The following is a 24,776-nucleotide window of genomic DNA, read 5'->3' on the forward strand; positions in this document are numbered from 1 at the left end:
CACCCCCCTCCCACTCCAGCCAGGGACAGACGCTGTCGTACCTGCACATATACTTGGTGGGAGTACCGTAGTTCTGTCCCCCGGAAATGGGATGTATGTAGTGCATGCAGCCTACTGAGCTCAGTCCCACACTCCATCCTTACCCAGGAGTGGAATACCACACCTCTGGAGTGAGGTGCAATACCCCTGTAGCAGCCGAGTCCTCAGGGTGCTACAGATGCATGTGATGGAGCATTGTCCTGCATGAAAATCATGTTTTTCTTGATCGATACCGACTTCTTCCTGTACCACTGCTTGAAGAAGTTGTCTTCCAGAAACTGGCAGTAGGTCTGGGAGTTGAGCTTCACTCCATCCTCAACCCGAAAAGGTCCCACAAGTTCATCTTTGATGATACCAGCCCATACCAGTACCCCACCTCCACCTTGCTGGCGTCTGAGTCGGAGTGGAGCTCTCTGCCCTTTACTGATCCAGCCTCTGGCCGATCCATCTGGCCCATCAAGAGTCACTCTCATTTCATCAGTCCATAACACCTTTGAAAAATCAGTCTTAAGATATTTCTTGGCCCATTCTTGGCGTTTTATCTTATGTTTCTTCTTCATAGGTGGTGGTTTTTCAGCCTTCCTTACCTTGGCCATGTCCCTGAGTATCGCACACCTTGTGCTTTTTGATTCTCCAGTAACGTTGCAGCTCTAAAATATGGTAAAACTGGTGGTGAATGGCATCTTGGCAGCTTCACCCTTGATTTTCCTCAATTCATGGGCAGTTATTTTGCGCCTTTTTAGACCAACACACTTCTTGCGACCCTGTTGGCTATTTGCCATGAAACGCTTGATTGTTCGGTGATCACGCTTCAAAAGTTTGGAAATTTCAAGACTGCTGCCTCCCTCTGCAAGACATCTCACAATTTTGGACTTTTCAGAGCCGTCAAATCTCTCTTCTGACCCATTTTGCCAAAGGAAAGGAAGCAGCCTAATAATTAAGCCCACCTTATATAGGGTGTTGATGTCATTAGACAACACCCCTCCTCATTACAGAGATGCACATCACCAGATTTACTTCATTGGTAGTTGGCTCTCAAGACTATGCAGCTTGGAGTAGGACAACATGTATAAAAAGTATCATGTGATCAAAATACGCATTTGCCTAATAATTCTGCACGTGGTGTACAGTAGATAACACAGGATCCACCATTCACAATAGGTGATGTCACAGCTCACCTCCTCCCCCTCCTGTACAATGACTGATAACACCTCTATATACAGTAGATAACACAGGATCCACCATTCACAATAGGTGATGTCACAGCTCACCTCCTCCTCCTCCTGTACAATGACTGATAACACCTCTATATACAGTAGATAACACAGGATCCACCATTCACAATAGGTGATGTCACAGCTCACCTCCTCCTCCTTCTGAACAATGACTGGTTTATGTATAATGTGGGGCTTCCTGTGTACCCTGCAAGGAGCAGGGCGTTATTTTGGGATAGATGTGATTTTGCTGTTTGGGGGCAGCCCTCAGTAAAGTTTTTCTGTGGTATATCATCACATGAGCACAACTTTTCATTATCTTTTTTACTCAAGGTAAATTACATAAATGCACAGTCTAACCTGCTAAAACTTAAAGAACTTTTTTTTCTCTCCGAGACAAACCCCTTAAAAATAAGAAACAAGCAAACAAACAAAACAACAAAGTCACATAAAAAAATAAATCTCTAGATGCCTGAACCCGAGGCTTGTATCCTAAACCCCTTCACATCAAAAGCTTCTATTATTATTATTTTTTTTTTTTTCCTTTTGGTCTTTGAGTTTCTCTTGGTTTCTGTTACAGGCGCTGCAGCGCCACCTATTGACCAAAAGTTCCTTAGCTAACAGGGATTTAAAACCTGTCATAAAAGACGCAAAAATTCACATATAAAATACAGAGTAGATAAAAAGTGTAGGAAGTTTACCTGATCTATTGGATCCCACATGTACAGCTCTCCCTGAAGTCTCCTCTCCTCTTTATGGTCATCTGCATTGGTGACATAATCACCTTTGGGTCCCAATTTTTTATGCTAAAGGAGTGAGAATGTTAGAATAAATAAATAATTAATTAAAAAAATATATATATAATGTTTAATTATTATAAAATAGTATATACATAAAAGAATTCTAATTTACTTAATTGGTTTTAATTAATTTTTCACAATATAAAAGTTTTTTGTTTTTTTTTTAATTATCTGGAAAATAAATGATAATGTGCTATAGCTGATCCATAAAACTGGTACAATATATAAGGTTTAAGGAAAAATATGTGAACCCAAAGAGCTCAGTGGACGTGCTGTGATTTTCCCTATATAGTGCAGGCTTTCCCCCTCCTTTCTATTAGGATGTGCCATACAGATACTATATTAAAGGCGGCGGTGTCGGTGGTGGATGCCCTTTAAACCCCTAACACTGGTTTTATCTCACTCTACCATTTGACAGGTCTTTGGGGCATATTTAGCTGTTTTAACATAATTATGTGCTTGTTAAGGTTGTCCTAATTAGCGCTCTAAGGTCATTGGTTAAAAAGAATTTCATAAATTTCCTAAATTAACGTGTAAGCAATTAATTGTGCTGTTAATATCGAGGGAATCTGCACTGCCCAGGATTGACGGCTTCTTGCTGCACTGCAAGGACTTAAAAGGGGGAGGAATGGGGAAGATAGTTGACATTTTATGATGGGGATGGATATTTATGGGAAGCTGCAAGATGCCCTTTAGATGAAAGAAAAAAAAGGATGTTAGTTGTAATCTCTCTTTAAAAAAGGGGGAGGAGACTTTTTTGGTTCACGCCCCTGAGGAGCAGCTTCAAGCCGTATAATCCGCTATATCTCTAGGTGTCTAAATATTTTTATTTGCATATAGTATACAATCTTAGGAAAGGGGCGGAGGATGTACTTCGCTGAGTGCGGCCAATAAGATTTGTTAAAAAATGGGGAGGAGACTTTTGGTTCACGCCCCTGAGGAGCAGCTTCAAGCTGTATAATCTGCTATATCAGAAAGGCTCGATGTAGAAGGTGACGTAACTTATAATTGGGAATGTCTGAGTTACTAAGAGTAGGCGTGCAGCTATTTGGCCATAACAAACCACCAGGCCAGGGCAATAACCACCTTGATGATGATTTTCTCCTTCAGCTGTGTAGGAGACGGCAGCTGATCCGCACTCGCTTCAATGGGTTTGCTTAGCAGCATGTCCCCGAACAGTTCTTTAAACACCTTGGCCATGTACCTCTGCTGCTCCAGCGTGCAGTGCTCTTCAATGGAAAGTATGACTGGGTATCTGCAGAGGACAGAACAGAGGCGAGTGAAGAGAAGGTCAATCTCTGTGTCAATTAATCACAGTAGATATCTGAGAACGGATTCCGAAAAAGAGGAGCAAAAAAAAAAGCGAAGTAACTATGACCATTAATACAACCAAAGTAGACATTGACATCTATTTTTTTGAGTGGATATGGACACCCTTTCAAGGCATATTTTGGGCTAAAAATAATTGGGTTTCATATAACAATTTGGCTTTTACGAGTTGTCCATTTCCCTTCACATTACTGGCTGCAGAATGAGTTAACTGAGAATCCAACAGTGAGCTTGAACTAAAGGAAGAGTTTGCAAATGTTTTTATCTGTCTCCTGGGCTGATTTTTTGACCACAGACCATATGAAAGTTGAGATGAACTTTGATGTGGTCATAGAAGAGTTACAAACATTCTGTCACAACGAGCTTACTGACAGGTTTTCCGTTAACTCCTTCTGCAACAAAGAGCCTGCCAAACGGTGTCAAATTTTTAATGAAAACCAATTGCGAAAAATGATCTTTTGCCAAAAATGCGTACATTAAAGTAGACACAAAATGACCCCAAAGGTGTCTTAAGCATTCAGAGCAGCGCTTACAAGCACGTGCTCCTTGCCTAAGAAACTTGCCCCTTCTGATATCCAACATCCCTCCGTTCTTGAGAACGGAGAGGATTTGTAATAGGAGGTAAATTGCAAAGTCACTTTGTTTTTCCAAGCACTTTGCAGTGTACCTTCTTTAGTGAGCTGGATGTACTGCGAGCAGTGATGTCAGTGGGGGATTACAGTGACCCCCATATATCCTAGGCACATCTACAAATAAACACCATCTGTCCTTCCCGGCGATCATACATCAAATGTCCGGTTATTAAAGGGTTACAGCAGGGACTCACTCAGAGGTGACAAATGCATGGTCCTTAATAGCTTGCACCACGTCCTCAAATTTAATTTTCGTTGTTCTTGTCCATCCGTGATAAATAATTGGCTTTCCATCAGGGCCGTCCCAGCAGTCCACTGGAGAGAGGTGAGAGACAGGAAACAATCACACTTCAGTGAGCCCAGTCCACTACCCAGCACAACGTGAGCACATTAACAACCTTCGCCTCGATATTTTGGGCGGTACGTCAGCAGTTCAGTGATCTACCCATATTGCACGGTCGTGATAAATTAAATGGACTTTTACTAGAGTTCCCCGGGGAGCGGGACTTTCTGAAATTTACTTTTCATCGATTTTCTATCGTTTTTTTTTTTTTTTTTTATTCCAAATGAAACATCTTGCATTTTCTGCAAAACTCGAAAGCCCAGAGAACGGGCAGACTGCGTGCATGGCGTGTTATACTCTACAGAAGGTATCGTTAGAAGACGACGGATAGCCGGATGGAGGAAACGTTTTCATAGGCACCGGAGGAGCCTACCCACTGCTGATCCCGAGGCTGGCGGTGTATACACGATCCTTTTTATTGCGTCCATAAAACGCACTTTAGAATCCAAACCGAAGTAGTTGTTATTAAAGGAGTGCATTCATCATCAATATTCAGGTGCAAACCGTTCCCCTGCCTATCGGCTTTCAGGTTGCCCCTAGACACTGCACTCCTGATGATTATCCGTTTGGGCCAGCAGCGTTGCTGAGCCACTGGTCCAAAATGTGTGCTCTCCAATGCTACTAGAAGTGGAGGAGCTTCACTCTTGCCTAAGCAATGAGCTGAACACTATTGAAGTAAGTTGCACTTAGAAATTTTACCGATTTAATAAGATGAGACAATCCCTTTACCTATTTAATAAGATGAGACAATCCCTTTACCTATTTAATAAGATGAGAAATACCCCTTTACCTATTTAATAAGATGAGACAATCCCTTTACCTATTTAATAAGATGAAACAGCCCCTTTACCTATTTAATAAGATGAAACAGCCCCTTTACCTATTTAATAAGATGAGACAACCCCTTTACCTATTTAATAAGATGAGACAACCCCTTTACCTATTTAATAAGATAAGACAATCCCTTTACCTATTTAATAAGATGAGACAATCCCTTTACCTATTTAATAAGATGAAACAGCCCCTTTACCTATTTAATAAGATGAGACAACCCCTTTACCTATTTAATAAGATGAGACAACCCCTTTACCTATTTAATAAGATGAGACAACCTCTTTACCTATTTAATAAGATGAGACAACCCCTTTACCTATTTAATAAGATGAAACAGCCCCTTTACCTATTTAATAAGATGAGACAACCTCTTTACCTATTTAATAAGATGAGACAATCCCTTTACCTATTTAATAAGATGAGACAACCCCTTTACCTATTTAATAAGATGAGACAATCCCTTTACCTATTTAATAAGATGAGACAACCCCTTTACCTATTTAATAAGATGAGACAACCCCTTTACCTATTTAATAAGATGAGACAACCCCTTTACCTATTTAATAAAATGAGACAATCCCTTTACCTATTTAATAAGATGAGACAACCCCTTTACCTATTTAATAAGATGAGACAACCCATTTACCTATTTAATAAGATGAGACAACCCCTTTACCTATTTAATAAAATGAGACAATCCCTTTACCTATTTAATAAGATGAGACAACCCCTTTACCTATTTAATAAGATGAGACAACCTCTTTACCTATTTAATAAGATGAGACAACCCCTTTACCTATTTAATAAGATGAGACAACCCCTTTACCTATTTAATAAAATGAGACAATCCCTTTACCTATTTAATAAGATGAGACAACCCCTTTACCTATTTAATAAGATGAGACAACCCCTTTACCTATTTAATAAGATGAGACAACCTCTTTACCTATTTAATAAGATGAGACAACCCCTTTACCTATTTAATAAGATGAGACAAACCCTTTAAAGTGCAGTTTTTGCTTTTATTTTATTCCTGCTGCTCCCCTGAGTATTCAGTTTTTGCTTCTTTTTTTTTCAAATCCACCATACGGCTCCAGAGATACGGGCCTTTTTATTTGGTAGTAATTTTTATGAACTTTATAAGGGGGCGTGGCTACCAGGGTCCTCGGGGGGGGTGTCTTTAGACTGTTAGCCACACCCCCTCGTAAAGACTATGAAAATTAGCACCAAATAACCATATTTCTGGTAACGTATGACAGATTTTAAGGAAATAAAAAACTTCAAACTCAGGGAAGCAGTGGCAATAAAATCAGGACAAAAACTGGCCTGGTGACGGGTTCCCTTTAATTATATCCCATCCATTTATTTACATGTACTTTGTCAATCATCACCAATACACTGTCTCTTCCTTCTCCCACCTCATAAAATACTTACCCGATTCCTTCCTAACCCCTTCCCTCTACATCTCGCCAACACTAAAAGGTACTATGAGTTCTAAGTATAAACTTTAACTACCAGTCTTGGCCCATCACACTCCCATCAAAGCCTGCGTGAAGACCATGATGGGAGTAGTTGGTTTCGGCACAACGCTCCTGACGCCTCCCTCAGCCTTCGGATACTGGCCTCCTTCCATATCTGCTCCTACAGCAGTTGTCATTATATCTCCACCAAACAACCACTGGGGACTTGTCTAGTATTAAAATTAATTTTACTAATAGATTTACTAATTTTAGCTTTTTTTATTATTATTTGTATGCAAACATTTAGCAATTTTTGGATTTTATGTATTTGTAGAAATAGGTCATTCCATGTGCATAGACAGTCATTGTTCTCGGCAGCACGTTTACACAGTACGATGTGCTGCCGAGGACGATGAGTTTCAAGGAAGCTTAAAAATCATCTCACCCGACGAACAAGCGCTTTATCCTGCTATCCATTACTTTATTTCCTGGAAAGTGGAACAGAGCTACCCCCAAACTACGCCACTAGTAGTGTTGTGTCTCCAGCACAAGGGAAGTTTCCGCCTCTATTTTAAACAGTTCTGCACATGAAGCGCCCTCCTTTCTTATAATATGAAATAACAATACTCACACTCAATACACCGGCACCCCATCCGCAGACACCGCACATAGGCTTCTGTGGACGACTCACTGCGCAGTTGGTCTCCTGTTAAATACCTGCGAAGGAAGCAGAACAAGACGTTGCTCGATGGGTGATGTTGTAATGAAAGGGGGTTTGGAGAAAACCGATCCGTCAGGTACTTTCCATTTACTTTTGATGGCAGACAGATCTCCCATTTTTTTAATACAATGCACCAAATCTATAGATGTGAAAAATTCTATCTGCTGTCACCACTAGATGGAGCCAAGAAATAGATTGATTCAGATGTATGCACTAAACTCCTCAGCTCCCCCTAGTGGTGACCAAGTTTTATCATTTACCGTCATCTCTGAAGATTTGAAACTCTATACCAGAATAATAGCGGCGCACAAGTATCATCTGCACAAGTTGAGATCGAGTGAGGCTCCTCGATCAACTAAAGAAATCCAATACAGAAGAATCCTTCCACTGCTACCACTCGAGTATTTACTCCGGTTCCGTAGACTTTAATGGAGCGAAAGGGCAAATTTGAATCCTATTGATTAATTCAGCTTCTCCTGATCACAGTCTTGCGGACAGAGACAACCACGGAATCAAAGACCGTTCTGAATCGTTCCAGGACTCCCACCAATCTGGAAAAAGAAGGGGTCCCTGCTCTTCCATTTGCACATCTTAGTATCTAATCGCTATTGGAGTATAATCCAAGGATCAGGGGTCCCCAATTCTGCTGAGTATTAGGGTCTCAGTAATGCCCACTTAGTCATTAATAGTTGCCGAGTGCCATCACATACGGCATGTGGCCCCGCACCCTGGGTTGTGCCCAAAGGTTGGGGGGGGACATTACACCTCTGTAAACCCTTGTTTTGCTCTATAATGCTGTATCCTCTGGATTCTATACATTTTCAGCTCTTGCTTTCGCCTCCATGGACTTCCAATAAGGTCACGGCCGCCGCGCAGCTATAAATGATACCCGGAGCTTCCTGATGGCTTCAGAGAAATAAATTGTAAGAGCCAGAACAAATCAGATACTAGCCACACCGGAGTAAGCCATGTTATATTTTCAGGGTCTTATTCCGTCCTCTGATCGGTGAGATAAACCATCCAGGCGGATTAGGAAAACCACTATTTAAAGGGAAACTACAGACATTACAAAAGGCATTAATACACTGTGTTCCAAATTATTATGCAAATAATATTTTCTCAGATTTTCTCAAATTACCTCTATGAATTGCAGTCATTGTAATTTTCCAGTCAAATAACTATTAGAGTACAATTGAAAGGTTTTTGTACAAACTGCCTATGATAACAGGATATTTTTAAAAAAATAAAACACTCAAACTGCACTCAAAATGCATGTTCCAAATTATTATGCACAGCAGAGTTTTCAACCTTTTCATTTTAATAAAGAACAAAAAAATGGTCATTTTTGAAATTATAAGCATTAGCAGGTTATTACAAACTGAAATCAAACAGTTTTCAACTCAAAACTTTATTCTAGGTGATGTTACATTTGCACATACGACCCCTTGTTCGAAAGGAGCTTCTAAACTCTCTCGTCCATTGAATTTGTCAGGTTTTGGATGGTTTCTGCTTCAATTGTTTTGCATGAGGACAGAATACCCTCCCAGAGCTGTTGGTTTAGATGTGAACTGCCTCCCGCCATCATAGACACTCCTTTTGATGATGCTCCAGAGGTTCTCAATGGGGTTGAGGTCAGGGGAGCATGGGTGCCACACCATAAGTTTATCCCCTTTTATGCCCATAGCATCCAGAGATGCAGATGTGTTATGTGCAGCATGAGACGGGGCATTATCATGCATGCAATGATCTCGATGGTCCAGATGGATGGAGTGGAGGATGGCTGGTTGATGGACACCCCATGCAAACATGGCTACGGCGCCAACAAGGAGGAGGTGGAGTATTGTTTTGGGCTGGAATCATGGGGAGAGAGATTGTTGGCCCTTTTAGGATCCCTGAAGGGGTAAAGATGAACTCCATAATGTATGTTGAGTTTCTCAAACAGCACTTCCTTCCATGGTTCAAGAAGAAGAACCGTGTATTCCGCATCAAGATCATTTTCATGCATGATAATGCCCAGTCTCATGCTGCACATAACACATCTGCATCTCTGGCTGATATGGGCATAAAAGGGGACAAACTCATGGTGTGACCCCCATGCTCCCCTGACCTCAACCCCATTCAGAACCTCTGGAGCATCATCAAAAGGAGTGTCTATGATGGCGGGAGGCAGTTCACATCTAAGCAACAGCTCTGGGAGGGTATTCTGTCCTCATGCAAAACAATTGAAGCAGAAACCATCCAAAACCTGACAAATTCAATGGACGAGAGAGTTCAGAAGCTCCTTTCGAACAAGGGGTCCTATGTGCAAATGTGACATCACCTAGAATAAAGTTTTGAGTTGAAAACTGTTTGATTTCAGTTTGTAATAACCTGCTAATGCTTATAATTTCAAAAATGTTCTTTATTAAAATGAAAAGGTTGAAAACTCTGCTGTGCATAATAATTTGGAACATGCATTTTGAGTGCAGTTTGAGTTTTTTATTTTTTTAAAAATATCCTGTTATCATAGGCAGTTTGTACAAAAACCTTTCAATTGTCCTCTAATAGTTATTTGACTGGAAAATTACAATGACTGCAATTCATATAGGTAATTTGGGAAAATCTGAGAAAATATTATTTGCATAATAATTTGGAACACAGTGTATATCGCTCCTGTGATGAACAGGCTTGAAACTTGAAGAGCAGATGTTTAAAAATCCCTTTCTTTTCGTTGCGTTGCGTGATGTATCATTGAGCTACCATTTTTGGGGGGCGGAGCTTAACTGTCACATGACTGTGTGCATGTGACTTCTGTGTGGTGTAATTAGCATACGGTTGGCACATTTCCTACCATGGGCAAATATGTGTCATCAGGATAGCGGCCACAAAGCAGACTGCTAGAGTAGACAGTGAGAACACTGCGCGCACAATGTACAGACACTGCGCGCACAATGTACAGACACTGCGCGCACAATGTACAGACACTGCGCGCACAATGTACAGACACTGCGCGCACAATGTACAGACACTGTACGCACAATGTACAGACACTGTGCGCACAATGTACAGACACTGCGCGCACAATGTACAGACACTGCGCGCACAATGTACAGACACTGCGCGCACAATGTACAGACACTGCGCGCACAATGTACAGACACTGCGCGCACAATGTACAGACACTGCGCGCACAATGTAAGACACTGCGCGCACAATGTACAGACACTGCGCGCACAATGTACAGACACTGCGCGCACAATGTACAGACACTGCGCGCACAATGTACAGACACTGCGCGCACAATGTACAGACACTGCGCGCACAATGTACAGACACTGCGCGCACAATGTACAGACACTGCGCGCACAATGTACAGACACTGCTGAGAGATGGAGTAGGACATATTTATTCATCAGCCAAGTGCTTTAGATTTTACCTCTCAGCACTTCAGCCGTCATAACTTTATATGGGATTGGAGGTTTCTCTGATCCTCGCTGTAAAAAAGTAGCCTTAGGAGGAATCAGTACAGGATCAGTAATGTAACGTATGTACACAGCGACTGCACCAGCAGAATAGTGAGTGCAGCTCTGGAGTATAATACAGGAGGTAACTCAGGATCAGTACAGGATCAGTAATGTATGTACACAGTGACTGCACCAGCAGAACAGTGAGTGCAGCTCTGGAGTATAATACAGGATGTAACTCAGGATCAGTACAGGATCAGAAATGTAATGTATGTACACAGTGACTGCACCAGCAGAATAGTGAGAGCAGCTCTGGAGTATAATACAGGAGGTAACTCAGGATCAGTACAGGATCAGTAATGTAATGTATGTACACATTGACTGCACCAGCACAATAGTGAGTGCAGCTCTGGGGTATAATACAGGAGGTAACTCAGGATCAGTACAGGATCAGTAATGTAATGTATGTACACAGTGACTGCACCAGCAGAATAGTGAGTGCAGCTCTGGAGTATAATACAGGATGTAACTCAGGATCAGTACAGGATCAGTAATGTAATGTATGTACACAGTGACTGCACCAGCAGAATAGTGAGTGCAGCTCTGGAGTATAATACAGGATGTAACTCAGGATCAGTAATGTAATGTATGTACACAGTGACTGCACCAGCAGAATAGTGAGTGCAGCTCTGGAGTATAATACAGGATGTAACTCAGGATCAGTACAGGATCAGTAATGTAATGTATGTACACAGTGACTGCACCAGCAGAATAGTGAGTGCAGCTCTGGAGTATAATACAGGATGTAACTCAGGATCAGTAATGTAATGTATGTACACAGTGACTGCACCAGCAGAATAGTGAGTGCAGCTCTGGAGTATAATACAGGATGTAACTCAGGATCAGTACAGGATCAGTAATGTAATGTATGTACACAGTGACTGCACCAGCAGAATAGTGAGTGCAGCTCTGGAGTATAATACAGGATGTAACTCAGGATCAGTAATGTAATGTATGTACACAGTGACTCCACCAGCAGCATACTGGGTGCAGCTCTGATCAGCTGCTAGTCAGTGTGGTGATTACGGGTGTGGTGGCTGCAGATCCTGCTGTGAGCTCCTGATCTCTGAGAACCAACACCTCTCCACCTGGGGACCTGCTCTCTCTCTTTCCCGGAGGGAGAGCTGGTTTCTGGGATGAGTGAAGGAGCCAAGTCCCAGGCTTCTGCTTCCCGAACCAGGCCGGCGGGGGGCAGAAGAAACCAGCAACCGGCCTGCACATCAGAGGACTCGGGGGTGAGACGCTGCACCAGGAGTCGCAGCAATGTGGCTCCTACTCCTCCCGGGATTGTGGAGACCCCTAGAAGCCACAAGGCTTCCAGCATGGAGGTAAAGCCTGACAGCGGCGTGCAAGATGGTGCTCCTTCCGGAGGAAAGCGGAGTGCTCACGGAGGTGAGGCCGACCTCCCTGAGGGGGGTTGGGCGCTGCAGGGACCCCGGGAGTCTGTGTCCACCTATGCCTCCCGGGTCATGATCCGCCTCCGTGAGTATGAAGATGCCAGTAAGCTCATCAGGAGGCTCCGGGAGGAGCTGCGCTGCACAAGCGCCAAAGCTGCGGGGGCCTCCAAACAGAGCAAGGCTAAACTCCAGGCCGAGGTAAAGCGACTGACCAGCGAGATTCACCTGCTGGAACTGAGGAAAGCTGACATCAGGGAGCAGAGTGGTCATTTCAAAGAAAAACTAATAAATGAAGACCGCTTTAGAGAAATGGCTGATGCCAGAGAGCAAAGGCAGATGGGGCTGCAGCCTGAGAGCCAGGTGGATGATGAGAGTGATGATGACCAGCAGGAAGCCCCACCTGGCAGCCTGCAAAGTCACCCGCAGGCCACGTGCAGCGAGCTCCCTGCAGGACAGGCGACAGTGACATCCGGTCGCAGTTCTGCCGGCTCTGGGGAGAACAGTGACAGCAGCGGCCAGGGAGGGGTGCTAATGGCGGAGATTAAGCTCCTGGAGTCCCCAGTGTGCCTCCAAAACTTCCATCTTGGTGACGATCTACCAGAAGAGGCACCTGGGAGCCACAAAAAGGCAAAGAAGACCAAGCCAAAGCTGCAGGAGGCGGTAAGATACGTATATGCCCCCCTCCCTGTACCCCCTGAGTTGGCGGCAGGCTCAGCTCGCTGTATAAGCCCCGTTGCCCAGCCCAGCCCGGGTTCTGCTGTGGATCCGGTGCAAAGGCGCGGGGAGATTACAGAGCGCGGTAGTGAGGCGCAGAGCTCCGTCTCTGCTTGTAGTAGAGGGGACGCAGCAGGAGGTGCATCAGCCGAGAGGCTGGACAGTGAGGGCGGCCCGGCGGCGGGCGTTCCATCAGGCCACGATGCTGTGGTGCGCTCCTCAGTGGGAGGGGGGAGCAGCCCGGTGTCGGGGGCAGCTCCGGTAGCCTCGGCGCCTCTGAATGCTGTTGCCGCTGATCACTTAGTTGAGAAGCGACGGCAGTGTGAGGGGGCTGTCGGGGCTGAGCGTTCCGGTCCTCCCACGAAAGTGCTATTTTGTGTTGGCGTCGCTGGTCCGGAAGATCCTGATGCTAAAGATCAGCGGCGCCTAACAGCATCTAAAGATCAGCGGCACATTATTCCGAATGCCAAACAGCGGAAATTACCGACCAATGATGTGGAGGGCACACATAAGACCGGGGGTGAGGTCGCCTCCAGTTCTATGGAGGTGACTGAGCCCCTTGTGCCTGATGCAGAGGTCAAAATGTCATCCGCCATTGTTACTGGTCCAGCAGGAATGAATGTGATGGTGGGGGTGAATGAGGCTAATTCATTGTCTAGTGGTGTGGTTGCTGGTTTGGTGGAGGGTGAGATGGAGGTGGGTAATGGTGTTGCTGTTCGGGCTGATGTGGTCACTGGTCCGGTTGCCCCCCCGGGGGTGGCAACACCTGTCCAGAGTTATGCCAGTGTCACCTCCGGGGCAAATAGGGCATCCTCCTTGTCTCCGGGCTTTGGGGACGGCATGTTGCAACGGCGCCTTCTGGAGGCTCTAAAGAAGGGGGAGAGATCACTAATGGTAGAGGGTCGAGAGGTTGATCTATCCTTCTGGATAGAGAGGCATGGCCTCGGGGCCTTCCGAGAGCAAAAAGGGGGGGATACAGTGTGGTCCCTCCCAACAGCCGGGCCAGGCAGTGTGCGTAGGAATGTGGTCCGTCTTCGGTGGAGGGGCAGTGATGCATGTCCTCCAAGGTCTAAAGTTGTGGAGCTCCTGCTGAGGATGGGCTTCAAGGCGATTGACATCTACGCCTTGATACATCCCTATTCCACGCCTGAGTTTGATATCAGCTTTGTTCGGCCGGAGGGGCTTGAGCTCTTCTGGGCGAATTATGAGCTGGCAAAAAATGAGCCCGGCTGGCGAGACTTTGCCGTTCAGGCAGTGTCTCGCCAAAACCAGATCAAGAAAGTGACCGTGATGACTCGTAACGAGTCGCTTTCTTGCTATGACATCATGACGTGGCTGCTTGGTCGGTATGGAGAGGTGGTGGAGATGCCAAAGAAAAACCGCGACGAGTTTGGTATCTGGTCAGGGGCCTGGACGTTTATGGTAAAACTTAAGCGTTCAGGTGGTACGGTTGCCCACATTCCATCGTCTGCCTTCCTGGGTAGGGATCGTATCCTGGTCTTCTACCAGGGGCAACCGAAGCTCTGTCACAGGTGCGGCGACCCCACACACTTCAGTGCAAACTGCACCGTGCAGAAATGTGCGTTGTGTGGGGGTGTCGGCCATCTTGCCGCCTCTTGTGTGGAGATTAGGTGCCACCTGTGTGGTGAGTTAGGTCACCCATTCAGCCGTTGTCCTCGCTCCTTCGCTAATGCAGTCGAGACCCCGGTGGGAGTAAGCCGTGAGGCCGATTCTGCTGGGGAGGGGACTAGCAGGGGTGGGGGAGCCGAGGAGCCAGGGAAGAAAAGCAATAAAAAGACGCCTGCCCAGCTGAGGCGTCTAGACAAGCGCAGACAGGAGAGGGAGCGGGGCGAGCCCCAGACTACCGGGGCAGCCCCTGTCCTGGATGCCAGTCTTGCTGCTGGGGCCCCGAGGGATGATGAGTTGGATGATGAGGTCAGGAGGATCCACAGGGAGGAAACCGCCTCTGCCTCAGAATCCTCCCATTATGAAAGTATGGATGAGGATAATAAGCGGTGGCTAGAGAACAAGCGTAAGCTCGGCACCAAAAAGAAGAAAAAGAAGGGAGATAAAACATCTTCTCCCGCTCTGACCAAGGTACCTAAGGAAGGTAAAACTGACTCCCCTCTGGTTGGTCTTTCTAACCGGTTCCACGGCCTTGATAACATCTCTTCCTCTGAGGAGGAGGCCGAGGGTGAGGTTCCGGCTTCAGCGGAGCTTACAGGGGGTGCCGAGTCTCCTTCTCCTGGGGATGCAGGGTCCTTGGGGGGAGGGACTGGCCCAAAGTCCGGAGACGAGGACGAGAAAAGAAGGAAAAATGTGGGAATGGACACCTCTGTGTCATTAAAGAGGGGGAAGGATTCCTCCTCTGAGGCAGAGGGTAAGGGGAGTGGGAAGAAGAAAGCCGTCTAACTCAATCACCAATGATGGCGGTACCCACTCCGTTGACGCTGGCTTCCATTAATGTCGCCAGCATTAAGTCAAATATGGCTAGATTTGCGGCCTTTGATTTTCTCAGCCGGGTTGAAGCTGACATTTTCTTTTTGCAAGAGACCAGGCTGCCAAATATGGCAGAGGTGTTTATAGCTAAGAGGGAGTGGAGACTCGGGCCCTCCTATTGGTCTCTTGCGGCCGAGCCGTATAGCGGAGTGGCGGTCCTTTTTACCGCACCAGTAGAATGCCGAAGGGTTATTGAGTTAGAAATGGGGAGGTGCCTGATATTAGATGTCCTCATGAAGGGACAGGAGCTTCGGCTCATTAACATTTATGGTCCCCAATCTAAGTGGGACCGGAAGTGTCTCTTTACGAGGATCAAGCCCTACCTTTTTACGAGTTGGCAGGTCGTCTTTGGAGGGGACTTCAACACTGTCACGAGGCCCCGGGATAGAGGAGGTTCCAGAGACAAGCTGACTTATGATAGCGTCGCCCTTAATAGTATAGCTAGTGAGGCTCGCCTGGTGGATGTCCACATCCGGCACACCCCAGGCCACGAGGGGTTCACCTATCATAGAGGTAACTGTAGGTCCAGGATAGACAGGTTTTATTTAAAGGAGGAAGCCATCTCTTCAGCAGTATCTGTTGTTGAGGTGGAGTTCTCCGATCACTGTATGATTTTGTTTTCCCTGAATGTTACAGAGACCCCCCGGATGGGAAGAGGCTTTTGGAGGCTCAATTCGTCTCTCTTGGAAGAAGCGGAGATAAGACAGTCCTTTGAGGATTTTCTTCAGAGCCAGGTACCCTTACTGGATCTTTGTAGTAGTAAGTCAGAGTGGTGGGAGATGTTCAAGAAAAGGGTGGCGAGATTCTTCCGCCAGCTCTCGAGCCTCAGGAGCCTGGACAGGTATCGCCTGTATCAGGGCCTGAGGAGGAAACTCGAGCATCTTGTCTCAACTGGAGGTAGCCGCGAGGAGATCTCCAGAGTGAAATCTTTGCTAATGAGGTGTCAGTATGATAGACACGCATCTTTGGTTTTTGAGAGGGATTACGGGAAGTACCGCTCGCCCGACCCTTACAGAAACTGCAAGATGTCAGTGAATAGTAAAGTTGTTACAGGACTGGTTGACACTGCTGGGTCCCTGAAAAGATCCAGATCGGGGATCCTGGAGGTCGTCAGATCCTTCTACTCGCACCTCTTGGGGAAGAGGGATCTGGATTGGGATGAGATGTCGGCTTTTCTGGCTGAAGCCGTCCCCGAACCAGGGGTAGACCCCTCTCTTGGCGTTTTGACAGAGATGATCAGGGAAGAGGAAGTTAAGTTGGCGATTGAAGGGCTTGCCCTGAAGAAATCTCCCGGTCCGGATGGCTTAACATCTGAATTCTATAAGACCTTTAAGGACGCCTTGGTTCCCCTCTTGACTGAGGTATTCAATGAGTGTCTTTCCTCGGGCACTCTGCCAAAGTCAATGAGGAGGTCTGCCCTGATCATCTTGTCAAAGGGTAAGGACCCATCTTGCATTGAGAATTGGCGTCCCATAGCGCTTCTCAATGCAGACAGGAAGGTTTTGGCAAAAGTGCTGTTTAATCGGCTGGTGAAATTTGCACCCCAGCTCCTTTCGGGGGCCCAGCATTGCTCTGTTCCGGGCCGCAGTACAATTAGTGCTGTACTCTGTGTCCGAGAGGCGGTGGAGCAGGGTAGGGCTGGCCACTGGAAGGGGTACATGCTGTCATTGGACCAGGCAAAAGCGTTTGATCGGGTTAATCATGAGTACCTCTGGTCTGTCCTTCTGAGGTATGGCCTGCCGGGGGGGTTCGTTGATTGGCTTAAGACCTTGTACGCTGGGGCAGAGAGTTTCCCGCTTGTGAACGGTTGGATTGGCAGCTCTTTTGAGGTTGGGTGTGGTGTTCGCCAGGGTTGTCCCTTGAGCCCGCTACTGTACGCGTTTTCGATTGACCCACTTCTTAGGAGGGTGGAGCGTGGACCGTTAGCTGGGATCGGGATGGACCGGGCAGCACCGGAAGCCACTCTGAGAGTGGTGGCGTATGCCGATGACGTCACCGTTTTTGTTTCCTCTGATGGGGAGGCAGAATGGCTGATGTCAGAGGTAAATCGCTACTCGGAGGCATCCGGGTCTAAGATCAACCGGGATAAGTGTGAGAGTCTCTGGCTGGGAGGAGGAGATCCTGGTTTTGATCTCCCGGACACCCTTCCAGAACCCAAAGTCTCTACAAAAGTTCTTGGCATCGAATTTGGCCAGGGGGATTACCCCAAACAAAATTGGGACAGCAGGCTAGAGATCGCCACTCAGAAGGTGAACCAATGGAAGGGTTGGTCTTTGACCCTAAGGGAAAGGGTAAACCTGATCAAAACTTACCTGCTCCCTTTGCTGATCTATCTGGGCAGTGTGTGCATCTTGCCAGAGCCTCTCTGGACTCGGGTCTACAGTTTGTTCTTTCAACTGTTATGGGGGAATAGACTGAACCTGGTCAAGAGGGAGGTTACTTACCGTACGAGGAGACTAGGAGGGTTGGGTATGGTCAACCCTGTGGTATTCCTTGTGAATACCTTCATTAAGATCAATATTGCAAACCTCTGGAAAGAGAGGGCTCCTCCGTGGGTATTCTCCTGTAGGGGATGGTTTCAGCCTTTCTTCCAGGAATGGGAGACAGGAGGGCAAGTGAAGGATCTACGCACACCGCATGGACATCTCCCGGCTTACGCTACCGTGGTTCTGAAGGTAATTCGCCGGTGGGGTCTGGGAATGTGGGAGGTCAGGACTCTGCCAAGGAAGCTCCTTGACAAAAGGGTTCTGTTGACCCATTTTCAGAGGCCTCTGGCGCTCAGGGATTGCCCAAGTCGGGATCTTGGGGTGGGTCTGCATCTTTTGAATTCTATCAGGATCCCCTCGAAGGTTTGGGACTTGGCTTGGCGCTGCTTCCATGGGAAACTGTGTGTGAGGGACAATCTGAAGTGTAGGAGCTCTGAGGACAGGAACTGTCCTCGGGAGCATTATGGTACCATGCTTGAAAGCATGGACCACTTCCTGCTTCGTTGTCCCTTTAACACAGAGGTGTACAACAGGGTGGGCGCCTCCATTGGCTGGCCCCGGCTGGCCGGTCTCTCTTATGCGGAATGGGCCTATGGAGCATTCGGGGACCTGGGTGGTCGGGACCGCTGCACCTTATTTCTAGTTAGCGCAGTGGTTAGGTATCACACGTGGAACGCACGGTGCTTAGTATCGACGCAGCGGAAAATCCTCCCAGTGGACGATGTGTTTAGGACCATACTCGGTGACCTGGTGAAGGTGCGTTCTCTGGAGTATGAGAGACTGGGTACACGGAGGGCCGCTCTCCTCTGGAGGGGCTATTCTTTTAGTGTGCCCTAGTCTGGTCATCTCCTCTCCTGGTGGGGGGCTGCTGCTGACACCATAGATTTTTGTTTTATTGATCAGTAGACAGTGATGTAGGGCTGCAGGCGCCGAACTTGGGCTTTGTCAGTTGTGGTTATTGTATTGTTTGTTTCTGTATATATTGTATATATGGGTTTGGGTGTAGGTGTTAGGTTGGGTGGAGGGAAAAGGGGGGAGGTGGGTTCATCTTGTGGGACACTGGTTATTTGGGTGAAAAACTGGCACTGCCTGATCTGTCCTATGGACATTGGACATGGACTGAGGCATGAGACGCAGGACCAGCTCTCAGGTCAGTGCCGGGGAGGGACCGGTGGGCTCGAGTGTGGGGGGGTTTGTTTTGTCTTGTATATATTTGTATAGTTAGCATTTATTTTATTTATTTAAAAAAAAAAAAAAAAAAAAGAATGTATATATTAGTTTGTATATAATTTGTCGGTTATTGTTTATTATATTGTTATTTTTTGTTTGGTAACCGGACCAGATGTCATGGTGTAGGTAATTATTATTGTGTATATATGTATAATATGTGTGTGAGGAGAGAGGGAGCGGCTGGACCAGTTCATTACATTGTTTATTTTCTGGTTATTAATTTTGTTATGTTTTTCATTTTTATAATAAAAGATCTACAGGATGTAACTCAGGATCAGTAATCTAATGTATGTACACAGTGACAGCACCAGCAGAATAGTGAGTGCAGCTCTGGAGTATAATACAGGAGGTAACTCAGGATCAGTACAGGATCAGTAATGTAATGTATGTACACAGTGACAGCACCAGCAGAATAGTGAGTGCAGCTCTGGAGTATAATACAGGAGGTAACTCAGGATCAGTACAGGATCAGTAATGTAATGTATGTACACAGTGACTGCACCAGCAGAATAGTGAGTGCAGCTCTGGAGTATAATACAGGAGGTAACTCAGGATCAGTACAGGATCAGTAATGTAATGTATGTACACAGTGACTGCACCAGCAGAATAGTGAGTGCAGCTCTGGAGTATAATACAGGAGGTAACTCAGGATCAGTACAGGATCAGTAATGTAATGTATGTACACAGTGACTGCACCAGCAGAATAGTGAGTGCAGCTCTGGGGTATAATACAGGAGGTAACTCAGGATCAGTACAGGTTCAGTAATGTAATGTATGTACACAGTGACTGCACCAGCAGAATAGTGAGTGCAGCTCTGGAGTATAATACAGGATGTAACTCAGGATCAGTACAGGATCAGTAATGTAATGTATGTACACAGTGACTGCACCAGCAGAATAGTGAGTGCAGCTCTGGAGTATAATACAGGATGTAACTCAGGATCAGTAATGTAATGTATGTACACAGTGACTGCACCAGCAGAATAGTGAGTGCAGCTCTGGGGTATAATACAGGATGTAACTCAGGATCAGTAATGTAATGTATGTACACAGTGACTGCACCAGCAGAATAGTGAGTGCAGCTCTGGAGTATAATACAGGAGGTAACTCAGGATCAGTACAGGATCAGTAATGTAATGTATGTACACAGTGACTGCACCAGCAGAATAGTGAGTGCAGCTCTGGAGTATAATACAGGATGTAACTCAGGATCAGTAATGTAATGTATGTACACAGTGACTGCACCAGCAGAATAGTGAGTGCAGCTCTGGAATATAATACAGGACGTAACTCAGGATCAGTACAGGATCAGTAATGTAATGTATGTACACAGTGACTGCACCAGCAGAATAGTGAGTGCAGCTCTGGAGTATAATACAGGATGTAACTCAGGATCAGTAATGTAATGTATGTACACAGTGACTCCACCAGCTGAATAGTGAGTGCAGCTCTGGAGTATAATACAGGATGTAACTCAGGATCAGTACTGGATCAGTAATGTAATGTATGTAAACAGTGACTGCACCAGCAGAATAGTGAGTGCAGCTCTGGGGTATAATACAAGATGTAAGTCAGGATCAGTAATGTAATGTATGTACACAGTGACTCCACCAGCAGAATAGTGAGTGCAGCTCTGGGGTATAATACAAGATGTAACTCAGGATCAGTAATGTAATGTATGTACACAGTGACTGCACCAGCAGAATAGTGAGTGCAGCTCTGGAGTATAATACAGGATGTAACTCAGGATCAGTACAGGATCAGTAATGTAATGTATGTACACAGTGACTGCACCAGCAGAATGGTGAGTGCAGCTCTGGAGTATAATACAGGATGTAACTCAGGATCAGTACAGGATCAGTAATGTAATGTATGTACACAGTGACTGCACCAGCAGAACAGTGAGTGCAGCTCTCGAGTATAATACAGGATGTAACTCAGGATCAGTAATGTAATGTATGTACACAGTGACTCCACCAGCAGAATAGTGAGTGCAGCTCTGGAGTATAATACAGGATGTAACTCAGGATCAGTAATGTAATGTATGTACACAGTGACTGCACCAGCAGAATAGTGAGTGCAGCTCTGGAGTATAATACAGGATGTAACTCAGGAACAGTACAGGATCAGTAATGTAATGTATGTACACAGTGACTGCACCAGCAGAATAGTGAGTGCAGCTCTGGAGTATAATACAGGATGTAACCCAGGATCAGTACAGGATCATTAATGTAATGTATGTACACAGTGACTGCACCAGCAGAATAGTGAGTGCAGCTCTGGAGTATAATACAGGATGTAACTCAGGATCAGTAATGTAATGTATGTACACAGTGACTCCACCAGCAGAATAGTGAGTGCAGCTCTGGAGTATAATACAGGATGTAACTCAGGATCAGTAATGTAATGTATGTACACAGTGACTGCACCAGCAGAATAGTGAGTGCAGCTCTGGAGTATAATACAGGATGTAACTCAGGATCAGTACAGGATCAGTAATGTAATGTATGTACACAGTGACTGCACCAGCAGAATGGTGAGTGCAGCTCTGGAGTATAATACAGGATGTAACTCAGGATCAGTAATGTAATGTATGTACACAGTGACTGCACCAGCAGAATAGTGAGTGCAGCTCTGGAGTATAATACAGGATGTAACTCAGGATAAGTAATGTAATGTATGTACACAGTGACTGCATCAGCTGAATAGAGAGTGCAGCTCTGGAGTACAATACAGGATGTAACCCAGGATCAGTAGAGGATCAGTAATGTAATGTATGTACACAGTGACTGCACCAGCAGAATAGTGAGTGCAGCTCTGGAGTATAATACAGGATGTAACTCAGGATCAGTACAAGATCAGTAATGTAATGTATGTACACAGTGACTGCACCAGCAGAATAGTGAGTGCAGCTCTGGAGTATAATACAGGATGTAACTCAGGATCAGTACAAGATCAGTAATGTAATGTATGTACACAGTGACTGCACCAGCAGAATAGTGAGTGCAGCTCTGGAGTATAATACAGGATGTAATTCAGGATCAGTAATGTAATGTATGTACACAGTGACTGCACCAGCAGAATAGTGAGTGCAGCTCTGGAGTATAATACAGGATGTAACTCAGGATAAGTAATGTAATGTATGTACACAGTGACTGCACCAGCAGAATAGTGAGTACAGCTCTGGAGTAAAATACAGGATGTAACTCAGGATAAGTAATGTAATGTATGTACACAGTGACTGCACCAGCTGAATAGAGAGTGCAGCTCTGGAGTACAATACAGGATGTAACCCAGGATCAGTAGAGGATCAGTAATGTAATGTATGTACACAGTGACTGCACCAGCAGAATAGTGAGTGCAGCTCTGGAGTATAATACAGGATGTAACTCAGGATCAGTACAAGATCAGTAATGTAATGTATGTACACAGTGACTGCACCAGCAGAATAGTGAGTGCAGCTCTGGAGTATAATACAGGATGTAAGTCAGGATCAGTAGAGGATCAGTAATGTAATGTATGTACACAGTGACTGCACCAGCAGAATAGTGAGTGCAGCTCTGGAGTATAATACAGGATGTAACTCAGGATCAGTACAGGATCAGTAATGTAATGTATGTACACAGAGACTGCACCAGCAGAATAGTGAGTGCAGCTCTGGAGTATAATACAGGATGTAACTCAGGATCAGTACAGGATCAGAAATGTAATGTATGTACACAGTGACTGCACCAGCAGAATAGTGAGTGCAGCTCTGGAGTATAATGCAGGATGTAACTCAGGACCAGTACAGGATCAGTAATGTAATGTATGTACACAGTGACTGCACCAGCAGAATAGTGAGTGCAGCTCTGGAGTATAATGCAGGATGTAACTCAGGACCAGTACAGGATCAGTAATGTAATGTATGTACACAGTGACTGCACCAGCAGAATAGTGTGTGAAGCTCTGGAGTATAATACAGGAGGTAATGCAGAATCAGAACAAGATACATACAGTTATGTGTTTATGAAGTGATTCATTTTTTCATGTTGATGAATTCTATATTTAAGCTGTAAAATGGTGTTCATTGTTGGATATGCGCTGGCATCAGTTCTCTGTGGATGGTTAGATTGTGCCTTACATATGTCTGACCTTCACTTGTTACCACACAAGGAATAGAACATCCCCATTGGGTTTATTTCACTCTTCGGGTGCCAGAGGTGTTCCAGAGACCATGAGATGCAGATCGTCGCTGGCACGCACAGGATTAAACCTTCATCAATACTTACGTGTTATGTGAGGAAGCGATCCAGTAATGTGACAGCGGATTATTCATGTTCTGTACAGTAATCTCATCACATTTCTCATCCCAGATGCTGTTTTCTTTGGAAAATAAGTAGGTCAGAAACTAAAAGAGAACCAAGCCCATATGAATAAGGTTAGGATATATCAAGCAGCCGAATGTGGAGAACCCCTCTAAATGTGGCTGAGCTGCCAGAATGGAGAGAGTTAAATGATGACTTTCTGAGTTAAACTTTCCGATTTTTCTAGAGTTTCCTTTACCTCGTCCACGTATAGAAAGGGCTCTGCCGTCTCCCTCATAGTGTCATCAATGAATTTCGTCATGCGTTCCCGGACCTTATTAAGATCCTGGGCCGAGGATTCCTTTTGAGACAATAAAAAAATGATAATATACTACATCCCCTTCAGCAAATCGTCATCATCACGCCGACAAAGTTTTTAAAGGAGTGTTTTTATTAAAGAGGTTTTCTAAGCCATCAGTGGGGGTCCGACTCCCGACAATCATGCCCATCAGCTGACTGAAGGGTCCTATTTTTGCTCACTACAGTTCAGTAATATTTTAGGTGAATGGACTGAGCTGCAATACCAGAAACTGCCACCACCGAAAGTATGGAGCTGTCTGCAGTGGTCACCAGACCCATCTGATATAGATGGCCTATCCTAAGAATAGGCCAGCAATATTTTAACCCTTTCACAATAAACGATATTTCATCCTTTTTCTGCACAAATCATTTAATTCCTAAATTTATTTCTGAACTGACAATATAGCTTTACTTAGATACTTACTGTATATTTCGGTGAATGTTCCTCGGGGGTGGAGCTTTTTAGAACCTGGGCGTGACTTATGTTTACATGTATAATTAAGCAATAAAGACAAATAATGTCTTCACAGCTAACCGTGTCCCCAATTAAAGAGAAATGAGATGAGTAAAGGGGGCATAACACAAGCTCAGGGGGCCATAGAAGCCACTTATGAGTAGAGTCAATATGTTTCAATGAATGTTCCTCAGGGGTGGAGCTTTTTAGAGTATGGGCGTGACTTACGTTCACATGCGTAATTAACAATGAAGACAAATAATGCAATAAGGCCCCTACAGCTAGCTGTGACCCCAAATAAATAATGATGAGGCCAGTAAAGGGGGCATAACACAAGCTCAGGGGGCCATAGAAGCCACTTATGAGTAGAGTCAACACATTTCAATGAATGTTCCTCAGAGGTGGAGCTTTTTTGAGCATGGGCGTGACTTATGTTCACATGCGTAATTAACAATGAAGACAAATAATCCAAGGG

General features: G+C 45.3%; 1 protein-coding gene across 2 annotated transcripts in view; it reads right to left on the reverse strand.

The window, feature by feature from the left end:
* PLCG2 (phospholipase C gamma 2) overlaps positions 1 to 24,776 on the reverse strand; it is a 214,117-nt gene that overhangs the window by 109,865 nt on the left and 79,476 nt on the right. For both annotated transcript variants that reach the window (XM_073659786.1, XM_073659785.1), the window contains exons 10-15: positions 23,747 to 23,848; positions 23,473 to 23,591; positions 7,283 to 7,368; positions 4,209 to 4,329; positions 3,140 to 3,308; positions 1,955 to 2,059 (exon numbers count right to left, since the gene is read on the reverse strand). In XM_073659786.1, coding sequence (XP_073515887.1) covers positions 1,955 to 2,059; positions 3,140 to 3,308; positions 4,209 to 4,329; positions 7,283 to 7,368; positions 23,473 to 23,591; positions 23,747 to 23,848 — 702 coding nt within the window. The remainder of the gene's footprint in view (positions 1 to 1,954; positions 2,060 to 3,139; positions 3,309 to 4,208; positions 4,330 to 7,282; positions 7,369 to 23,472; positions 23,592 to 23,746; positions 23,849 to 24,776) is intronic.

Source organism: Phyllobates terribilis, unplaced genomic scaffold (assembly GCF_046119375.1).
Source record: "Phyllobates terribilis strain yellow unplaced genomic scaffold, ASM4611937v1 Scaffold_14__1_contigs__length_39327217, whole genome shotgun sequence".
Taxonomy (NCBI): Eukaryota; Metazoa; Chordata; class Amphibia; order Anura; family Dendrobatidae; genus Phyllobates; species Phyllobates terribilis.